Source organism: Stylophora pistillata, chromosome 3, assembly GCF_964205215.1.
Source record: "Stylophora pistillata chromosome 3, jaStyPist1.2, whole genome shotgun sequence".
In the NCBI taxonomy this organism is placed as follows: Eukaryota; Metazoa; Cnidaria; class Anthozoa; order Scleractinia; family Pocilloporidae; genus Stylophora; species Stylophora pistillata.
In genome coordinates, this window is record NC_142521.1 from 34,061,479 (window position 1) to 34,081,626 (window position 20,148).

General features: G+C 39.3%; 2 protein-coding genes across 3 annotated transcripts; one reads left to right on the forward strand and one right to left on the reverse strand.

The window, feature by feature from the left end:
• Positions 1-1,513: 1,513 nt before the first annotated feature.
• LOC111331697 (solute carrier family 15 member 4) lies at positions 1,514-8,993 on the reverse strand. 2 transcript variants are annotated; one of them, XR_015998964.1, is made up of 6 exons: positions 8,847-8,993; positions 5,819-6,121; positions 4,667-5,355; positions 4,081-4,471; positions 3,599-3,829; positions 2,614-2,752 (listed from the first exon to the last, which is right to left on the reverse strand). XR_015998964.1 is itself a non-coding variant. In XM_088754091.1 (5 exons), the coding sequence occupies exons 2-5, from the start codon at positions 6,087-6,089 to the stop codon at positions 2,418-2,420; spliced, it is 1,686 nt and encodes a 561-aa protein (XP_088610217.1). In that variant the 5' UTR covers positions 6,090-6,121; positions 8,847-8,992; the 3' UTR covers positions 1,514-2,417. The 2 variants fall into 2 exon arrangements, 1 of the variants encoding a protein (XP_088610217.1); XM_088754091.1 differs by lacking the exon at positions 3,599-3,829 and having other exon boundaries at positions 1,514-2,752; positions 8,847-8,992.
• Positions 8,994-9,643: 650 nt separating this feature from the next.
• LOC111331684 (solute carrier family 15 member 4) lies at positions 9,644-18,289 on the forward strand. Its single transcript, XM_022936844.2, has 5 exons — positions 9,644-9,782; positions 12,320-12,622; positions 14,457-15,124; positions 16,715-17,102; positions 17,616-18,289. The coding sequence occupies exons 2-5, from the start codon at positions 12,346-12,348 to the stop codon at positions 17,948-17,950; spliced, it is 1,668 nt and encodes a 555-aa protein (XP_022792579.2). The 5' UTR covers positions 9,644-9,782; positions 12,320-12,345; the 3' UTR covers positions 17,951-18,289.
• The last annotated feature ends 1,859 nt before the right edge of the window (positions 18,290-20,148 follow it).

A 20,148-nucleotide genomic window follows, 5' to 3' on the forward strand; every position in this document is an offset into this window, starting at 1 on the left:
TCGTTCCATCCTTTGCTTGTTCACCTTTCCGAAACCATGTTTTGCAGCGAACTTATGACAGTACCATGCTGCTCCTTTAAAAAATCAATAATAACTCTATTTTCATACCCTTGATGAAAGTAATCTTCTATAATCCTATGCAGATCGCTTTCGTCCATAGCCAAAATCGAGTTGCAGTTCATGCTGTTTTGGCGGGAAACTAAGAACTATTACCCAGTCTTCCTTGGCGTTGCGTTCCAATTTTTTTTGTTTGCGTTTTCTTTTTTTTTGTTGTTTGCGTTGCATATTTTATTTGCTGCAGTATTTTTTGTTTGCGTTGCATTTTTTTATTTGCTGCGGTACTTTTTTTCTTTGCGTTCTGATTTTTTTATTTGCTGCAGTATATTTTTATTTGCTGCAGTATAATTTTTATTTGCTGCAGTATATTTTTTGTTTGCGTTGAGCCTTCTGGACCACCGTAATTTATCCATGCATTATCCAGCAAATAGGTAAGAAGGTTGCACTCAACTCAGTTATCTGGTAGTTGTTAATTTGATCTATCGTCAAATTCTCATAACTTATTTACGAGGAAATGTATATCCAGAGGAGAAAAGTAACAATCAGATCCTTCGAGATAACAACCTCGTTCCTAGGGTCTCTCTTTCTCTTGCACCGAAAGAAGAGGAAAAGAAAGACCCCTGGAATGAGGTTGGGAAGTTTAAAGGTTAAAGAGGAGGGCTGGAGGTGCACTTAAAATACATTCACCTTCAAATACCTGTAAAGACATCTTCAAAGCGTGACCGAAGTAAGATCCTTTGGGCCTTGGCGAACCCAAAGGGATTGGGGCCAATGTTACGATAATTTTTTTCAAAAATTGTCTTTCCGCTCCGAGATGGCATCGGTGCTCTGCGCTCGTTCAATTCATAATCCGTAGCTTCAGCTTCGAACGGACAATCCAGTTGCTTTCGTTACCCATAACCTAACATAGTTTGGTGGTGAACATGGTATCCAAAGTCCAAAGGTTGTTGGAATTCATGTGTTAATGTATAATAATGATCCCAATTGTTGGACATTTGTCACGTCGATAAAAATAATAATAAAAAAAAAAAACGGCCAAAAATAACTTGATCGCGAAACAATTCTTGTATTCTGTTACAATCATAACAGGTATATAAGTGAAAGCTGCTTTGAGCGGAGCTTTAAGCAATTAATTTATCCATTGCTTAGATCAAATCAAAAATATTGTTCATACAAATTGTATTCCATTGTAACTAACATAGCAGTCCATAACTGCTCTAAAAGAAACCTTCCCGCTAATACAAAATAACGTAAAATTTTGTCCTTCGTGCGACACAAGGCTAGGAGTAAGTGTTCTTTTGAAGAATAATCTCTTGACTTATAATGAGGAAGGATTTATCGAACGTTAATACAAATAAAGCCACTTTATACTGAAAAGTAATTACGCCAGTGTCTGGTTTGTATAGACAGTTGATATTGAAATACGGTCTAATAATCCACATTAGGAAAGGCCCTATAAATTTAAAAATGTAACTTTATTTCTACAACTGGGACACCCTCTCTCCCTTATGATCCGTGAACTGTTAACCGACATTGGAGGTTTAAGGTACCACCCGCAAAATGGATTAATTAAGAAATGACGGCTTTTCTTTTAAGTGTGGACATAACACACATAGAAACGGAGCATTTCTGAAATGCTGATGTCGCCGTTTTCTTTGCATTGTTTCTTTTTTTTTTCTTTTTTTCCTAGTTTTCTAGTATGGACTAAGGCAAAAAAGAAGAAGATAACTGGTTACTACAATAAAAAGAATATCAATTTAACAATCATAACAAAAGAACATTTAAAACCTTTTTTCTTTGTTTCGGACGTAATAATTTCTAAAACTTAATGGTTAAGTAAATTTAATGCCCAAACAAATAGCTATGTACTAACTGAAGTACTGTACTACTTAACACAATAACTCAGTTGGACTGAAAACATTTATTTTTACAACCAATACATTGTCCAGGCTTTTAGTTCATCATTTCAGATGAAAATTTCTTGCACTGGTACGTATAAGAAACATTTCGTAAAATGAATATTAACATCTAGAATTGTTGAATGATTAAGGAAAAAATAAGCACAAATCTTGCCTTAATTTTTTTTCCCGTTCATGCCTTGAAAGATTAATAGGTGTGATCCCTTACTTCAGAGAAAAAATTTAATTAACAGTAATTAATATATTGATATTCTTTCATAAATGTTCATTACTAGCCGTGAAATATATATCATCATAGTAAAAATTAATATCTTCCACACAGTCACATAAATGAACTTCTTAATCTAACAGTTCAGAGTCTTCCATTCTATTGTATATTTGAATTTTCTCAGCTCATAAAAAAAGTTGGTCATGAGTAAAAAGATCAAGGCCAAGTTGACCTCAAACTTGTGGATCACCATTAGCTTGTTGGCCTATGTCCTGGTTTTTTCCAATGTCTTCAGTCCTTCTAGAAGTAGTTTTGTATTTGTAAGAAGAGGCAACATACAGGAACACCAGGAAATTTAGTATCATCAGCCCAGCCAACAAGAAGAAGAAGTACTCTAGGTGTCCATGGTTGGGATCATTCACTGGATACCAATCACCTTTGCTAGCTTTCTGGACAATGACAACAAGAAGGTTTGCAACATAATTGCCAAGACCACTTGTGACGAGAAAGGCCCCCATCACCACTCCCTGAAGACACCTGGGAGCTTGTGAATATGCAAACTCAAGTCCTGTACAGAAAAATTAACAAGTAATAATTAAAACACAAATCGAATGAGAAGCTGCTAGAACTATCTTGCTTTCAGTTTCATCATATCAGAGAGGAGCTTTTTTCAAAGGGAGGGAGGTCCTTCTCAGAGGCTAAAAGTTAAAAAGCTGAACTCTGAATCAGGAGATCCCTCCCACATTAATAATGGTCCTAATCTTGAATTGCTTATAACCCTTTAACTCCAGAAGTGATTAACATGCATCTTCTCCCTATAATATCCATACATCGTCCAGCAAACAGGTAATGAGAATACTCAAACTTATCAGGTACATGTAGAAATTGTTATGTTGATTTAATATTAATACCAAATTCTCATGACTCATTTACAAGGAAATGTGTAACAACTAAAAGGGAGAATTGAGATTCAGGTCTTAAAATGTAGAGAGTTTAAGCCCACTAGGGAAAACAGGGATTTACTCAGATTGTGTTAGTCTCCCAGCTTGAATCGACTTTTAAAAGAAGCCTTTCAATGTATTGGGTGAAAAGCTCGAAAATTGGGGAACATCATAGGATACCAGCGAGGTTTAATCCTTTAAGCTCTAACGTCAGTATGCATATTCTTCATATTACTGTTCTCTATACATTTCCTGGGGTCCAGACAAGGAAAATTTAGTTAGGAATTGCATCATTGAATAAAATCTTGCATTCTGATTGGTTAACAAAGCGAGGTAATTAGCATGGAATTGCAAGTTGAAAATAGGGCTATCAAGAGATAGTGTTTCACATCTACATATACATAACAACAATAAGTAAATAAATGCTGTTTTCTTCTTTTATTCAATTATGCAATTCAAGGAAAAACCATTACTTGACTTGTAAATTCCACATTAAATGAATTACTCTTGAAAACCGCCATTGCACTCGTTGCTTCATGATTCGTGCAACATCGGCTTTCGCGTGCAATTTAATACAGAATTCCCTCCTTGAGTAATGAATTTTCCTACACCATCAAGAGCTTTTATAGTTGGTGATCATTCCCTTTATTCTTGTGGCCCTAATGCATGATTCAAGGTATGTGCTGTATGGAGAAATTGGATCCCTGCAATCACGCAAAGGAGTCAAAGTGTCAACAGAGACACGTGAATATTTGCTCAAAGTGATTCTTACAAATTGCTAGCAATATTCTCTAAATTAATATAAAGGAAGATGTCTTACAGGTGGGAGAGAGAAATATTATTGATCTCATCACATCGTATGAATTGAAGGGTGTATTGCATGCAACCTTGGTTAAAAGAAATTCTTTTCAAACTTTTGAAAGACTGCTCGCTTCCCTGAGTAGTTTCCACATACCTGCGATACTTGTAAAAACTTCACTAGCACCAATCAATGTAAACTGTGGGACTTGCCAAAATATATTTAAACACGAAGCAGTGCGGTTTTCACCAAAAACTGTTTGCAGACAAGTGCCACGATCCTGCCATTCATCCCTTCGTTTTATTTCAATCACTCCTGCTACTGCCACAGATGCTGCTGCCAGCAACATACCCACACCAATACGTCGCAGGGGAGTGAGGTTAAAACCAAGGTAACGCACAAAAGGATACAAAACATTATCCACTAGAGGAATAAGCACAAGAACTGCAACAGTATCAAAAATGGACAAGGAAGCTGCTGGTACTTCAAAGCTGTCAGAGACTTTTAGTTTCATGAAGGTAGCTTGGACCAGGAAAGTTGTCTGCATCTGAAACAGGCAACAAAATATATCTGTAAATTCCTGAGATGGGGGTAGGGGCGGGGGAGGGGCAGGGCAGAAAAGCAGGTACTGACTAAGGACACCTTTACAGGGTTTTGTGTGTGCAACTGGGCATGCAATAGGCCCTTCCAACATCTAACCCCCAAGGAAATGAAAGAAAATTAACAAGAGAGTAACCCGTACCTGGAAATAAATTGTCCAGTAAAGAATAAACAGAAAGAACACTGCAATAACTCTCAGGAGAGACTTGACATCCTCAACCTGGGCATTAGTAAACTTTCCTCCAAAAGTGCTCTTTGCTCCATCCAGCCAACCACCAGTGTTCTGTTTACGATGACGCCTGGCATCACATAAGATTTTTGTAATTTCAGTAATTTGGCTGCCACCTGGCGGCTTGGTTAAGTACTTGTTGCGACCCGTAAGAAATACAATTACAGCAAGGAACATAGTCCCAGCAGTGATAGCATAGCCAGCAAAAACATTTCTCTGCTGAACCCCCACAACTACAGTAAAAGCTATCAGTGAACCAACATTGATAAACCAGTAAAACCAGTTAAAGAAAGCCTGGACAGCTCTAGGACCATCTTGTTGAACTTGATCTGCCCCAAAAGGTGACACATTGGCTTTGATTCCTCCTGTGCCAAATGCTATCATTATAAGAGCCAACACAAAATACAGTAATCTTGCTGTACTATCATGAACTGCATTTTCATTGGCAAATAGTGTTTGGAGCATTTCATTATTCATGGAAACAACAGCCAGTAGTAAAGTTCCCACAACATACAATAAAGAACTTCCATAAATAGCATTGAATCTACCCATGTAAGTGTCAGCCAGCCATCCTCCTAACAAAGGTACAAGGTAACATGTCCCTAGAGAGAGGTAACACATCAAGGCCAAAATTATATTCATGTTCTAAAGAAGAGGAATTTTCTCTTCACTAACAGAGAAAAAATGTTGCTTCTATTAATGGTTTAAAGAAAACTGTTTTTGTATCTGAATCAATTAAACTACCAGCAAGTTTGGTTGAGTTACATATAAATCTTGAAACAACATGACACAAAAAAACTCTCAGGAGATACCTCAAAGATACGTATAATTATTGCCTGGATATATCAATGCAGGAGGACTGAAAACTGTTACCAGCAATAATTGCAAAGAAATCATACAAAGATTAATTGCAAACTATACTAGTTTAATAATAACACCACACAGAATACAGAATGATATAACATTCCCTCACTTGTCAATGTATGGTTTTAATTGTTAAGATCCTAAATTATATTTTAATCATATGTCCAGATAAAGATGTATAATAAAAGAGTTCTAACTAACCTTGAAACAAATAGCTAATGGTGGATGGCCATGGCGATTCAAGATGCAATTCATTGCTAGAAAATAACAGCAAGTTAGCTGTCAATCCATAAAAGGTCAAACGTTCACATAACTCTGTGACAAGAATGCAGCTGGTGACGAGGAACTTTTGGCTGCGCCCCAGTCGGCGATTACTAACCAGTGAGCTAGCCCTGCACTCTGTGGGAGCCGAAGGGCTTCTATCTGGGATTAATGGAGAATTTACATCTTCAGCACTTGTTTCCAGTGACATATTGAAGGATCAGACCAGCAATGACAACATTTCTGCAATATAAAAAGCAGCCTTTAAGTCTCCAGATCATGTGTATAATCATAAATCATCTGTGGAAATTTGAAGTCATTGCATCAAATCTGTCACGAGATATTTTATTCTCAAAATTGGCAAAAAATTCACCAAATTAGCCTCCACTACCACCCTTAGAGTGACCAGCAGGTAATTTTTCCGTGCAATAATACTGCTGAATCATTCATTAAGTTAAAATAAATTAAATTAAATAAATTCATTAATTGAAGCTTCCCCATAGGGGCTTTTCTGCCACAATGTAGACTAAGCGCTTAACAATCCCCACTGGCAGGAGGTAGACCAGTGGGCATATATACAGAGCACAGCTGAGGAGTTGAACTAGAGGACAACCGAGAACAAATCCAGTGAGTGGCAGGATGGAGGAATTGAACCTGGGACACTGGATTACAAGTCCAGCACCCTAACCACCTGGCCACACCGTCTCCACAATAGATCACCAGAATAAAGGAAATGATTGCCAACCTAAGAAGCTGTGGTTTTGACACAAAATTAATTCTCCTTGTCAGTAGAAGTGAGATATGCAGAGAAAAGGAAAGAGAATGACTGGATACTGATGTTAGGGTGTTGTTGTGGTCTCCTTGTGCATTTACCATATATAGTAGTTACACGCACAATCATAGGTAAACATAAAACATCCTTAAGTTATTGTCATGCATGTTGTCTACTAAATGTGTTCTAGACTAGTTCTCGTCAGTACATGACATGCGTAACAGGTTACTACAGGTATGTAGATTGAGCCAGACTTTACAGCCAAACTCCAAATTGACAATATCAATTAACTACAATAGTGTAGTCTGATTGTCCAGGTGAGTGTAGTCCTGAGAAGGACCGTTGTCAGTGTTGTTTCAAGAGACAATTAATAACACCAACAGCAGTAATTCTCGACAATCAGACTACACTATCACACTTTACCCCTCAGTTCAAACCATGTACTGCAATATCAACTGCAATAAATGTATTCTATTCCTCCTACATTTCATATTGCACATCCACAATTGGCAACCAAATAGTTTACGCATTGATCTTTTCAACCCCCTATTACCTCAATTTTATCTCTTTTGTCCTCGTTGACTAATCCATTTCCCCTCCCTCCCCCCGCCCCCCCTGCAAAACAATGTTGTATTGTGATTCCATGAACTTTTATCCAACATTTACTGGGGGGGAGGGGGGTTATGTTAAAGATTTAAAGTGTGATAGAAACAGAACTACTATTCTTCACATATTAAATAATACTCTTCTAACATGATGAGTCAACAAATTTTGACTCATCATGTTCATGTTCATTTTGACTCATCATGTTCATGACTCATCATTCATCATGTTCATCATCATCATGTTTCACACGATGCAAAATGTGTCCTTTCATTCACAACACTGATAAAATATCGGGACCTAAACGATCCATTAAGATCACCAATCACTTCACGTGCACCTCTGCCAATGTAATCTATTGCATAACTTGCACTCATTGCAAAAAGATATACATCGGCGAAACAGGCAGAAGACTAGGTGACCGATTCCGAGAACACCTTTGAGACGTGGAAAGGAATGACAAGGACACACTGAAACCAGTCGCTAGACATTTTAATCTACCTAATCATTCTAAGCAACACATGGCAATCTGCGGTCTTTCCTTGCACTTAGGTGTCACGGAAAGCCGTAAAAATCTTGAACAAAAGCTCATCTTTCAAACCAGCAGTCTAAATCCCACAGGGATCAACGAACGCTTTTCATTCCACTAATTCATTCATGTTTTTCTCGTTGTCATGCTCCCACCAATAACGTAGCTCCATTTTCTGCCTTTAAAAGCACACACAACCCACAATTCCTCTATTTGCTCCAATGAAGGGCTAACACTCGAAACGTCAGCTTTTGCAATCATTACGGTGGCTAATTTACCATTTCAACTTTGTTGATGTATCCAAAAAATTTTGATGCTGATTGTAGTTAGCATGTTGTCATCACTCCACACAGTACTTTTAAAGCCACATAACTGGAGTATGGATATCACATTGTCCTGGCTTAATAGGTTTGTAGATTTAAGAGTCGTAAACGAAGGGTGTGTAAGTGAAAAAATTAATTAAAAAATGTTATGAAAAAATTTTGGAAAAAGAAAATTTCACATTCATTCACACACACACACACACACACACACACACACACACACACACACACACACACACACACACACACACAAATAAGCTGATAAATTGAAAGGAGTGTAGTTACTTTCCTTTATCTCAACTAAAGAGGAAAATCCTCACTTCATTGCGTCCAATCGGCACAAATATAGCCTTTATTTCCTCTAGCAAGTGGGTATTTTCCACTTGCTAGAAAAAATAATTTCAGCTGTTAACGAAAAGACGCGCACGTCTACATCAAAACAAACCACTCCACTCGAAAGTGACCATGAAGGTCATACATTTCGCTCGTCACGAGCACAGGATGTACAAAAAAGCGACAGCGAGTTAAACAACCCTACACAACGTTCCTAACTGACTGGCCTAGTGGGTGGTTTAGTCTGGAAGACTCTGCATAGCTTGCTTCTAATCAGCAGGGGAAAATGAAGAGGCAGCCCACTGAAATATACCAACGCGGATTAGAGCGTAAAAGACAGTCTTGGCCAGCAGGCAATGTATTCTGCAGTTCTATAGTATTAAATAAATAGTAATATCGTTCACTTACCCTCGTAAATTCACTCTATTATCTTTTGGTAGAGAGATCGGTTGAAAAATTAAGAATCAGAGTAGTTCACGGAAATACTTCTTTATCATGTGAGAGTCACAATGGCAACATAGCCTAGTGACCTGGCCTGAGGAAGTCACGCAAACAAGAAAAGCTCATTTTAATCGCATATCAAATGTCAACGCACAAATAAAACTTCTGCACAATTTCAACCCTGAGGGACTGGGCTACAAAATCGTGTGGGTATTTTTTGACATTCTTTTTGGCTGCTTCGCGATCTATCTGTCAAATTTGCTGATCAAAAATTTCATCGATACGCATTACGTTGGAGGCCACTGCGGTAGATCCATTTTGAAAAACGGAATTCCCCCACACAGTTTTTTTCGGCTGGTATCTTGGAAGTTTTCGAATCACATTTCAAGGCAATCCGTAAAGTTTACGTACCCTATCAATTCACTCCAAGATGGCACGTTCGTGTAAAAAAACGAATTGTGTCTTTTTCTGCTTCCAAATTGCCTCCGGGTGTCCGTCAGATAAGCACAAAGCATACGTCACGAGCGACGCGTCGGAAATTTTCTCAGTAGCAGCTTATAAGCGGTAACCTTAACTTTTACACTTTTACAGAGAGCATTACTTCATTTCCAAGCTCTTGTCATCATTTAGAAAAACGTATACGAGTAAATTTGATCTAACCTCGATATCATAGCGATAGAGGCTAAAACGAAACAGGCCGAGTTTATAGCCAAATGTCAACAGACGGCTTGAAAATTTACTGACATTACTCGTCGTGACCCTCACATGACATAAAAATGTATCCACGCTAAAGAAAGCTTCTAATGCTTACTTAAATTAGTTGTCCCTTGTGATAGGGGCAAACGTTTGGCCTTGGGTGTTTTATGACTTTCAAGAAGACGTTCACATTGTACTAGAGCGCTGGTGAGTTTATGAGGAGATTTTTCAAATAGTGTAGGTTCGTTTCCCTTTTTGGGACAGTTTTATCCATTCATAATTTCGTGTTTGTCCAGGTATATTTTCATTTTATTTATGAAATATTTTTGTTAGAAAGAAATTGCTTGGTCGGTCTTCCGGCTTACCGTTGAGAATTCCCCTTCTCTAAATATTTTGACGCGAATGATGTTCAATGGGTGCTTTGAAGTTACATTTAGTTCCCCTTGCTTTGCACTGTGGAATTCAAATAAGAAAATTTGAAAATTTTGCTGCTTTTTCACAAAGAAGTACTGTCGGCAAAGTCATGCTCTCAAATCCAAGGGAAAGAGCGCGTGACAAGAATTAGAGATAACGTAATCAACCACCAAAAGACAAAGGACAAACAGCCGTTTCAAATTCAGTCAACTTTTCAGCGCGTGCACTCGAATTCGATGCAATGTGACACCTTCTAATCGACAGTAACGCGCAAGGGCTAATGGGATACCCGACTGATCCTCCCCGAGTTTGGTTCATCCGTTACACAATATTAAACACTGCTAGGCAAGATATGCTCACAAATCTGAGGGAGAGAACGCGTGACGAGAATTGAATATGACGTAATCAACAATCTAAGATATCCCTGTATCGGCGTAACTCACGTTTTAATTGATGACAATTTGCGTTGCGGTTCGAGTTTCAAAAATTCGAAAATTCCAATTTTTTCAAGATAGAGGACGAAGAGGGGGTCGCCATCTTTCGACCTTTCCACTATTCTTATTTGAATGGGATGGTACGCCACTTCGAATAGAACTTGGGTGACGCGCCATTTGAAATCTTTGAAACAGTTCAAAGAAACTCAGCCGTTTTGATCGATCCCATGATCCCATTGGAAATTTGTAGTATACTGTACTGTAGTGTAATGGAACGGAACGTGTTACACAATGGAACGCACTGTAGCGTAGGATGGTGTAAAATTGAAAGGGAAAAAGAAAGGAAAAGGGAAAAAAGGACACTAAGACTATGGTGCAGGTTGCGCGATTTCCAGTTAAGCTTAACGAAAGCTACTTTGAGATGCGATCACAGCCAGGCCTAGGGATGAACCAAGGATGGCATCATGCCGAGCCGTTCTTCACAACGGTACACAGAACTCAGGGATTCTTCTTCTTTTTCTTGTTTATTCTTTGCACAGTAACTCTCTATGAGGACTTTTAACTCCCAATAAATTCTAGAAAACTCTCTGAAAATTCGCTATTTTTTGTCGCGTCAGGTTGTCTGATTTTTCTCTTTGATGTTCTTTACCTAATTTTGCAGTACTCGCAAGTGTCACAAACTAAGAAGAGTGGGGTCGGTCAAAACTTCTGTGCAATGCAAAGATAATTAAAAGAGTAAGATTGAAAAAACAATTAAACATCTTACTCTACTTTTTGCCGAGCTCAAAATTTACCATCTTTGCTATTGTATGACCAAACAATATCTATAGGCTATTGAACGAATTGTAGATTAAAATTTCTTTTAATTCGTGTGATGCTCAGAAGGCTGGCTGACTTAAAGCTGTGTTCCTAGAAACTTCGGTGACTGTGGGTTCATCAGGATGCAAAGTTTGATTAATTTTCATATACATCTATCATCGTTGTGGTTGGTGTTTTTTTGTCTTTTTGTTTTTTTTTTTTTGTTGTTGAAAAATTGTTTTATCAACTATTCTTATCTTATTAAAGCTTGTTTTGGGGGGAAAAGGTGCTCTATTAAAGTTAACTAGGTATTGAGTTTCACAGTATTTTGATAAAGGGGAAAACAATACTCATACGACTTCGTAAAAAGTGTTGTCGTAAACTTCGAGACTTGTATTGATTCGTCAATTGATTCCTTTGATCCGTCCTAATATAACATACTGACCTCGTATCGTAAACCTACTTCTTCGCCTCTGCTTCAAAAAAAGGACTGATCAAAGCGGTGTAATGTACAAGCGATTATTTTAGTCAATGTTCATTTGTCCATCAATCAACCAAAACTGTATAAACAAAACAAGTATCCGTTTCAAAAGATTACAAAATTGTTCCCGCTGGAGGCGTCTCCATGCATGTTTCCGACAAATGCTATCAAACTACTGGTTCGTCTGTTATATTAGCTGTGGGTACATCGAGATACCGATGAGGCACCCGGTTAGCTTGAGTAACTCTCGGCTACACCTCGAGAAATTCTTACACGTATGCATCTGGTGATTTGCCTGTGGAGTTGCATGTTTGCTGTAGGTACTCTTGACCGGTATTTCAGCCGATACATCGATCGAGAGTCGATCGATACTCGATCGATATGTCGGTCGAGATTCGGTCGACACTCGGTCTGTCGACAATTGGTCGATACTCGGTCCGTAATCTGTACTATCGACTAATATATCAATCGAGAGTACTTAACGTAAACATCAGTGATCCGCCAGTGGTTTGCGATACAGAATGTTCGAATTATCCTGGGAGAAGTTACATTAATCATTGACACCGTCATTTACACAAAATTCCACACAATTTTCATTCCCCTGTTTTACTTTGCAGAGTAACACTGTACAGGTAAGTCCAGGATGTCAGCGGAGGAATATTTAAAGTCCGAACGCTCTATGCTAATCCCCAAGGAGCAAGATAATAGATGCTATTCGACTGGCGGGGAGACAGGCACCTACATCCCTCATAGAAGCTTGAGTCGTCGGCAAAGGGTTGTGAACGCAGTATGTATTCTCGTAATGGAGTTATGTGAGCGCCTGACCCTCTTTGGAATCGTGGCAAATTTGGTGCTATTTTGCAGGAATGTGTTAAAGCTTGACTCACCATGGCCGTCAACAGTCGGTCTCTTGTTACAAGGTTGGTTTACAATATAATACTAGTAATAATAATAATTTAATATTTATATTGCGCAAATTAACATGTGGATATGATCAAATGCGCATCACAACACTTTTCGGGGGACTTTGGTCGGACTGCATCTGCAGTTTACAAACAATTGACGGAAACTTATTTTGAAGATGTCCCCTTCCCCGCAATTCCCAGTAGACAGGCCAGATCACATCACAGTAATCTCGTGAGTGGGTTCTTTAACGTCCCCTGCCTAACCAAATGAACTAATTAATAGATGCAGGAGACGGGACCTACGGTTTATTCGTCCTTATCCGAGAAGACTAGAATGTCTATCCATTTCTTGATATTATAGAAAGGTAGCGCATTCTCCTTAGCAGGAGGTGATGGGCTCCTGTCCTCAGTTATTTTAAGGCCTTGAGTGTAGGTCCGGCCGGGGCTCGAACCATCGACCTCGACCTTCCGCACAACAGTCCAGTGCTCTAACCAATTGAGCTAGCGGGAAGGCGGTTATCATCATCATAAAATCCTTTACAAGTTATAGCGCGTTTCGATTGATTGTCTTAAAACCAAAACCAAAGGATAGACAACGGCTAATCAAAAGAAAGCAACAAACCTTTAGCGCCAATGAGAACTTTAAAATAAAAACAATCAAACTTCTAAAGCGTAGGAAAACCCGGGTGACTAAGTCTTGATTGGTTACAGTTTTGCATCTGATTGGTTAAGGAAGTGGCGCAATTAGTTTTATGGACCAATCACAGGGCGTCAATAAAGCGAAATCCACATTACCTTCGACACTTAAATTAAAATTGCTGTAACGTCTGGGTGAAACTTGACCGTACCAACGACAGATTCAAATATTGCTATTGCTAGTGTTGTTTTTCTTTCTTTCAACGGTAAATCGTTTGAACACAAGAATAACGACAGTTGATCGTGTATTCTGATCTTCAAGAACGTTATAAAAACGAAGCACAACGCCCACACTCCTTGACGGATCGATTACAACCAATCACGACCAACCAAGGCTACTTGAGTCTTCCAGCCGAGAGCATCTCGGCAAAACGGACCAATCAGTTAACACGATCCAGGCTCATAACAGTCGACTAATTGATAACTCCTCCTCAGCTAACGACTTCCATTAATAAGGTTGCCAAAACCTTGGTCACCACTACCAGACAACAGTCCTCAACACTTTCTACACCCCGACGATCAAACAGAATATATACACAATCCCCAATTTTTTTCTTCCTATTCCAGCAAGAATATGAGAAAATATATTGTGTCAGGAGCCCATTTAGTCGGCTCCTGACTGTGCAATTCTCTTGTGTAGGATATAATGAAAAGCATGTCCCTTAAAGAAAGTCAATTTGGAATCATCCCTAGCTGAGATTTGATATCTGATATTTGAGAAAGGCATTGTAGTATAAAACGATTCTTCACAGAGATAAAAAACTGATTCAACTCAACCATTTAGTATTTTCAACCACGAAGTCGCGTATAAATCACGTGACCAAGATTGCACGCAAGGCGTGCAAACAAGATAAGAAATAAGATAGAAATAAAAATATCAAAAACAAAGTGTCAATGTTCAGTCACAGCGGGCAATATTGGTAAAAATTTTTCAAACACGTTACGGAAAATTGGTATGTTTTTGCCACCCACAGAATAGCTCGAGGGCTCCCCTAAATCTTTGGCCCCTTGCATTAACCAGCATTCACTGAGGTCACAGGAATAAATGAAATGGGCTCTTGATTGCTTAAAGAAAATTCTCCCTGTCCCCTTTAGAAAGTACCAAAGGAAATGTGTAGATAACAGGAGGATGTCATACTTTTTCTTTTCATAGGAATGTGTTATCTTACTCCTCTACTTGGTGGGTGGCTTGCTGATACTTACTTGGGTCGGTTTAACACTATCTTTGGAAGCGCCCTATTGTATTTTGCTGGAGTTGTGCTTTTGGCTGCAGTATCAATTCCTGACGATCTATTGGGGGCAGAGTTTGATGCAACGGCAAGAACGGTGTACTTTGTCGTAGCCCTTGGGATTATATCATTTTGCACGGGAGGAATTAAAGCCAATGTGTCGCCCTTTGGAGCAGATCAGGTGAAACAGGATGGTCCAGGAGCTGTCCAGACCTTTTATAGCTGGTTTTACTGGTTTATCAACATTGGAGCCCTAATAGCTTATACAGCAGTGGTATGGCTCCAGCAAACAGACGTTTTCTCTGGTTATGCCATCCTAATTGTAACGATATTACTTGCCATGGTTGCTTTCCTGGCCCGTCGTAACAAGTACGTGGTCAAGCCGCCAGGGGGTAGCCAGCTGACAGAAACTGCAAAAATTATTTGGGAAGCCATAACAAAACGAAAACAGAACACCAGTCGTTGGATGGATGGAGCAAAGATAAGATTTGGCGGAAGTTTCGGTGATGCCCAAGTTGAAGATGTCAAGGCATTACTGAGAGTAGTACCAGTGTTTATCACTTTCATCGTCTACTTCGTAATTTTCTCTCAGGTAGGGCTTTTCTTCTTCAACCCAGCCTTTACACGTACGCCCTGATATCATGATTGTGCATATTCTCCATACTGTTCTCAATACATTTCCGGGGGAGCTGAAAGGGAAAATTTGTTCAGCAATGAAAAGCTTCTTTAATTGGTGATCATCTCGTTTATTCTCATGTCCTTTATGTGTGATCCAGCGATGATATTTTAAGGAGAAATTAGATGCTGGCCACTCGGTCAAAGGTGAACACCAGACCTATTTTGTAATGGGTCACATTGTTTGATAAAATCTCGTTTTCTGATTGGTTAACGAAGCAAGGTAAGTAGCGTGGAATCGCGAGTTGAAAACGAGGCTAAGTGATAATGTTTCGTATCTCTTGTTTCGCGCTCAAGATAAAAACAAACGTTAAAAAACAATTATATTACTGTTTTTCTTTTTTTTTTCTGATTTTTATTCAATTATGAGATTCAAGAAAAATCCGCTACTTAACTTGTGAATTCCGCGTTAAATTGCATTTGAAAACCAATATCGCACCACTCGCGAAGGGATTCATGCGATATCGGTTCTCGCGTGCAATTAAACATCGAATTCCCTCGTCTGGTAATGAACTTTCCAATAGAATAGTATGGCCAGACAGCAATGTAGAGGTTACTGAGGGTGTAAACATCGATGTCATACACAATTCATTGGAGTTCAGCTATTTAAACAATTGAGTGTTTCTGTCGATGAACTATCGACTGATAGTTGCCCCGCGGAAATTTGATGTTCTTAAAACAAATATGCTAGTTTTAAGAACATCAAATTTCCAAGGGGCAACTATCAGACCGATAGTTCCGAGACATAAACACTCTATTGTTTTAATTGTTCACCACTAAGTTTTCCTCCGCGCCTACAGCTTGTCACAAATGTCAATAATTCGCAACCGTACATTGGTTAAATAATACGTTATACCTGTCAGAATTGAAAAGTCACTGCTTTTCCGATCTGCCTAACTTCGCGGCCGTCAAACTATTCAAAACCTTTCACGGATGAGTACTATCAATCCAGGTATTTTCCGCGGACAGGCACTATCCATCCGGGTATTTTCCGCGGGCGGGCACTATGGGCCGATAGTGTCTCTCCACGGATAAACACTATCGCGACACGTGATCGATTTAAAACAATAAGAACCGGAGAAAATTTAGTGGTGAACTATAATCACCAATAGTTTGGACCTGACTCAGTTTTATTCTTTTAGTTAACTATGATTCTTAAAAGAGCAGAAGGATAGTGAGCGGACTATAAGCATTCATTTTAAAGCATCCTAAATTCGTTGATTTTTATAATTGTAAAAGTCCCCATCGAACCTATCCTTGCGTCAGGTTTGAATCCAGGGCGAGAAGAGGCAATGCAATGGTAAGGTGTCCTCGTCATTATCTTTTTCTAAATGAAGTGTTGTTATTGTAAGGAGAAGTTTTATCTTTATCACTGTTGGGAGTCAAGGGGTTTCGTTTTTCCTATTCCTTTCTTCTTCTGGAGTTGAAAAAGAAACAGTGCATGTTTTGTTTTCTTGCATCGTATGCAAGAATATATTCACATCATATCCTTTTTCTCCTCTTTTAGATGGGCACAACATTTCTTATCCAAGGCACCTTCATGAGGCTACAGTTTGATAACTTTACCATACCAGCAGCTTCTCTGACGGTTTTTGACATCGTGATCGTTCTTGTGCTAGCTCCCCTCATGGAACATGGTATCTATCCACTACTTGAAAGAATTGGCATCAAGGTGACGCCCCTGAGGCGCATAGGTGTGGGTTTCCTGATAGCGGCAGCGTCAATGGTTGCGGCTGGTCTCGTTGAAATTAAACGAAGGGAGGTATGGCAAGCTGGTGATGTTTGCAGACAGATCGTTTTTGGGGAAGTTCACGATGCCTCATGTTTCAGTGTTATCTGGCAGGCACCAGAGTTCTTGTTGATTGGAGCTAGTGAAGTGCTGGCGAATAGCACAGGTTTGCAATTTCGTATCATTTTTATCGCTAAATAAAAGTAATCACACAATGTTGAATAAACAGCTCACGCATTACGAAATTAATCCCGATAATAAATTTATTATATTTGACATCTTACTCTTCTGAATAAATCACTTCTTTTCAACGAGGATAAAGAATCATGATCATATGATTCGATGAAGCAGTCTTCACGCGAAAAAATCACACGGAAAAACACGTTTTGACTCCGGAGTGACTAGCATCTAATTCCCCTGTACAAATCACCGTTGAATCAAGCACTAAGGTCATGGTAATGAAGGAAATGATCACAAACTAAAGAGGCTATTGATTGGTAAACAAATTCTCCTTGTCAACACCTTAGGAAATTTATGGTGAGTACTATCAAGAATATGCGTTCTGATGTAAGGTTATAAAGAGTTGAGCACTTTCGTCTCTCGTATCTACCCCATCCCTAGGATTATAGAACCCCCTTTCAATTAAGTAAAACACAAAACTTGTTTACTTATTTTGCAGGACTTGAGTTTGCATACTCACAGGCTCCTGAGTACCTCAAGGGAGTGGTGATGGCCCTGTATATGGCTGCCTGGGGACTCGGAAGCTTTCTTGCAAACCTTCTTGTTGCTATCGTTACATCAGGAGGGAACAGTGATTGGTACCCCGAGAAGGATCCCAATAGAGGTCGTTTTGAGTACTTTTTTTTTCTGGTGGCTGGTCTGCAGATGCTGGATTTTCTGTTGTTTCTGTACATATCATTTTCCTACGAATACAAAGGATCGCCTCAACTAATTGAAGATACAGAGGAAGATCAGGAAGCCAATGAACTGACTGTTTCAACTGTGCGTGTGTGAGTGATGCCGGCACGTATGTTTGTCGCATTTTTTCGTCTTGCTGATTAAGACTTGTTTACAGCAATTAAGCTCTCGAGAATAAATGAAATGATTACCGAGCCATGAAGCTCTAGATTGTTGAGCAAATTACGCCTATCAGTACCTACGGAGAATATGCATACTTACGCCAGAGTGTATAGGGTTAGGGTGATCGGCTAAGAACAGGTAATTCTCAAGGGAATAAAGGCTGATAGTTTCTCAAGAAACTGTTTGGGGTTGCGTCGGTGGGGGTAACGAAATAATTTGGATATATCAACAAAGTTGAAATAGTAAATTTGCCATCGTAACAATTACAAAAGCTGACGTTTCGAGCGTTAGCCCTTCGTCGGAGCGAAGGGCTAACGCTCGAAACGTCAGCTTTTGTAATTGTTACGGTGGCAAATTTACCATTTCAACCTTGTTGATATATCCAAATTATTTCGTTACCCCCACCGACGCAGCCCCAAACAGTTTCTTTAGAAACTATCAGCCTTTAAAAAAAAAAACCCTACCTTTTTTTTTTGCCTTAATAGCAAATACTCTTGTAAATAGTTTTAGTGTATTGTAGTTTAAATTATCGTATTTCTGCAAATTAATTAGGATAAATAATTCAGTTCATTGCGTTGTCGTTTTTGTTGTTTGCTTTATTGTTTTGATTAGGATAATAAAATATTTGTAGGCTTACGTTTAGTTGTGTTGTGGCGTGTCTTCTCGGGTTCGTTTGTGCTTGGTGTTTTGTCTATGTTAGAGGGCGCCCACCTTCGTGGCGCAGATTCGTCACAGCACCTCACCTCTTTTCAAATGTGGAATCTGGCCACCAGATGCTGCACCCTGAAATAAATCTCACGGTTACTGTGACAGCGTAACGGTTAGAAAAGAGAAAGTTTCCATAGCTGCAAATGTAACACAAGGTGGATGTTGCATAAAAAATCAACAATAATGCATCTCTTGATCGGAAATTTTATTTTCGCAGCAGGTTGCTTTTTCCTCTTCACGTTTACGTTAGGAAACTTTAGCATCACGTTTACGGCAAACGGCGAACCTGAGGAGGTCACGTGACCACCGCTTTGCCGTCACGTTTACAGTTTGCCGTTCCAGTTTCGACGGGAAGAAGGCGCTCCAGCCGTAAGTGACTTACGGGAAGGTTTTTTGGCCACTTAACGAAACCAACTTACGTTTGACACTTTTAGTAAGAAAATTCTACCATCTATGGATCCAAATGTCGTTTTATTGTGATGAAGAAAACAATGTATCTTGCATGATCCAAATGGGAGAAAGCCAAGTGGTGAAAGAACTTGAAAACAAAATGGCGGCTCGAAGTTCCTGAACATGTGCATGCAAAGAAGCACAGTTATGGAGTTCTGTATCAATGTATGCCTTCTTCCATTTCTATAAAATGCCTTTTAGATAGCCAAACACTTGCCAAGAGGTGATGCTGGAGACCGAAGTGGCCCAGCGAAGGCCAAAATGTCCCGCTGATTAAAGGAAATTCCGAGGGTACTTTCCCCTATCTTTTCGGAAGACAAAAAATCCGTCGTGCTCTCAGGGCGAGCTTGTAGAGAAAGGATGAATGACCTCATCTTAAAATACCTTGAAGAAGATAAAAAGGCTCTTAAAAGGTGGGCATTTCCAGCCAAAAGACGTCAACGCCATGCTAAATTCAATTTTGGTGACGACAGCAAACGGGAAACCTCAAACCGCTAGCAGCCGTTTGCCGTAAACGCGATGCTAAAATTCCCTATTAATGCGATCTCGCGGCTTTAACGAAGAAACGATAGAACTTCAAGGGAAATAAGTGTGTGCGCGAGAGGCCAATGATCTTCACGGTTCGCAATTATCATGCGGATAGAAAGTCTTTCTGAGTCAGAAGTTTTTTTCATCTGTCGTTACGAGAAAATACAAGTCAAATTTTCCATTTATCCCGACCCTCTTGAATGAGTACTGTAGCTCTCGAAGACACAACTAGAACGGAACGGAGTTCCAACTTGCGTTTACGTCAGTCGATAGATCGCAAGAAATGATTGACCTCTATATCGCACTACGTCAGAGGACATAGCTACAATAAAGGGACATGAGAGGTCGGGGGTTCAAGCTCCTGACAAGACCAACGCTAAGGGTCTTAAAATAACAGATGGGAACATGCTGCCTTTGCTATAACATCTGCAAATTGTTAGACATTC

Excerpts from the sequence above, each read along its gene's own strand:
- LOC111331697 (XM_088754091.1), bottom strand. The coding sequence starts at position 6,089 with ATGTCACTGGAAACAAGTGCTGAAGATGTAAATTCTCCATTAATCCCA. Across the intron at positions 4,472-4,666 it reads ACTGGACAATTTATTTCCAG|ATGCAGACAACTTTCCTGGT; the intron begins GTACGGGTTACT and ends TGCCTGTTTCAG. Across the intron at positions 2,753-4,080 it reads AGTTTTTACAAGTATCGCAG|GACTTGAGTTTGCATATTCA; the intron begins GTATGTGGAAAC and ends TTTTCTGTACAG.
- LOC111331684 (XM_022936844.2), top strand. The coding sequence starts at position 12,346 with ATGTCAGCGGAGGAATATTTAAAGTCCGAACGCTCTATGCTAATCCCC. Across the intron at positions 12,623-14,456 it reads AGTCGGTCTCTTGTTACAAG|GAATGTGTTATCTTACTCCT; the intron begins GTTGGTTTACAA and ends TTCTTTTCATAG. Across the intron at positions 17,103-17,615 it reads AGTGCTGGCGAATAGCACAG|GACTTGAGTTTGCATACTCA; the intron begins GTTTGCAATTTC and ends CTTATTTTGCAG.